Raw genomic sequence first — 1870 nt, forward strand, 5'->3', positions numbered from 1 at the left:
GGAACTGGATGAGCTTTAAGGTCCCTTCAGTGAAAACCCGTCTGGGATTCTGTGATAAATCCACAGAAAATTCTGATGATATTCCAAAATCAACTTTTGAAGATTTTGCAGGGACCCTTCCCTGTCTCTCACTCAGGTGGCTCTGATGGGCAATGTAGAGGACTGATGGTATGATCTCCTGGGGGAGCAGTTGAAGCTGATTCTTGCTTTGGTGTCACATAGGTCTGGCAGGGCCTGGACGTGGTCAAGACCGTTCGCACGATGATTGGGGAGACTAACCCAGCTGATTCCAGGCCTGGCACCATCCGAGGAGACTTCTGCCTTGAAGTCAGCAAGTGAGAGCTTTGCCTTTTTGATCCCTCAGTATTCCAGGGCATCCTCTCCGGGCTTTCGTGCACGAGGCCTTCCTGAGCCATATAAGCCTGCATCTGCAGAGCAGAGCTGTCTACCTCTGGCAGAGTGCAGAGCAGCCCTGGCAGGAGGAACTGAGCTCTGCTTTCTGGGGCTGGCTTTCCAGAGCTTGGGTTTCTGCCTCTCCTGCCTCCTCAGGCCTTCCCTTTAGAAAGCAGGTGGGATTTGCTTGTCTTTTCCTCAGCATCTGTGTCTGTAACAAAAGCCAGGCTGGAGTTCTACATGTGCTGGGGCTCTTCATGGGTGAAGATCCACAAGTGGTGACCTGGGGTGGCTGCAGGCTGGCTTCTGATTGAGCTTGTATCAAATCCTCCTGGCTCAGGTTTCCATTCTGTGGTGCCTGATACCAAACCTGCTTCAACAGGGGGAAACCTGGAATAGGGGAAATCTGGAGGCAAAACTTGGATTCCTGACATAAACCCAAAGCAAACCCCAAATCAAGAGCTGTGGGCAGCTCCTCCTGTAGCAAGTAAATGGGTCCTCATCATAGGAACCATTCATAGGAACTCATCATAGGCCGTGGTTGTGTCCTCCTAGCCACACTGAGCATAATCATAGCCAGCTCCTGAGCTGGAGGGAGAAGGGCCCTGCGGTGGGAAGGAATGTTGTAGGATGTGAAGGAATCTTGTAGGATGTAACTGACTCCATCAGTTTAATTAAATCGCTCTAGGTGAAATTGCTCCAAACTGCAGCTTCCCTCTCCCACCTTTCTCTGCTTAGTGCTGACTGATCCCTTTTGCTTTCCCACCAGGAACGTGATCCATGGCAGCGACTCGGTTGAGAGCGCCCAGCAGGAGATCTCCCTGTGGTTCCGGCCAGAGGAGCTGACCTGCTGGCAGGACACAGCCGAGCACTGGATCTACGAGTGAGAAGTGCAACTCGAGGGGTTGCATCTTCTTGACTGGGCATGGAGCATTCCCATCCATGTCATCTCAGCTGCTTGGGCTGGCTGTGGATCCTGCTGTGGGAATTGTGCTGTGTGGCTGGAGGGGTGCTGGGAGCTGTTCTCTGGATGAAAGCTCTGGTTCAGCTCCCTGCAAGAGTAGTTGTGTCTTTTTTTTTTTTTTTTTCTCCTCTCTCTGCTGTAGTAAGTAGTTGGTATTGTGGCTCTGTTTGCTGCAGCATCTTAAATCCCAAATAACTCAAGGTGATTCACTGAAGTGAGAACTGGACACATTCTGGTGCATTCCCTGACCTGCCTGGTGCAGGAGAATACGTGCTCCTGCTGGGAGAGGTGTTCTGGTCACTACCAGCTGATATGATTGGTGTAATTTTATCTGCAGTTCTATAAGGCTTGTCACCAAAGGCTTTTAAAAAATTGGGCTGCTGTGGGATAAGGGGGCAGTGCCCCATGGGGTAAGAACTTGTTCCAAGGCAAGGAATGAAGGACAGGACAAAAAGCTCTTGATCTCCCTTGGTGGGAGCTCTGTGTGGCAGGGTTGACACGAGTTCACCCAGC

The 1870-nt window shown here is 51.2% G+C and overlaps 1 protein-coding gene across 1 annotated transcript; it reads left to right on the forward strand.

Annotated features, from left to right (window-relative positions):
• Nucleotides 1–222: 222 nt before the first annotated feature.
• Nucleotides 223–1280, forward strand: LOC104412341 (nucleoside diphosphate kinase 3-like; the record flags this gene model as incomplete). The annotated part of the gene is made up of 2 exons (XM_010023037.1): nucleotides 223–335; nucleotides 1163–1280. Coding segments are annotated over 2 exons (231 nt in total), but the record flags the coding sequence as incomplete, so codon positions are not given.
• Nucleotides 1281–1870: the final 590 nt, after the last annotated feature.

Source organism: Nestor notabilis, unplaced genomic scaffold, assembly GCF_000696875.1.
Source record: "Nestor notabilis isolate BGI_N333 unplaced genomic scaffold, ASM69687v1 C15158825, whole genome shotgun sequence".
NCBI lineage: Eukaryota > Metazoa > Chordata > Aves > Psittaciformes > Psittacidae > Nestor > Nestor notabilis.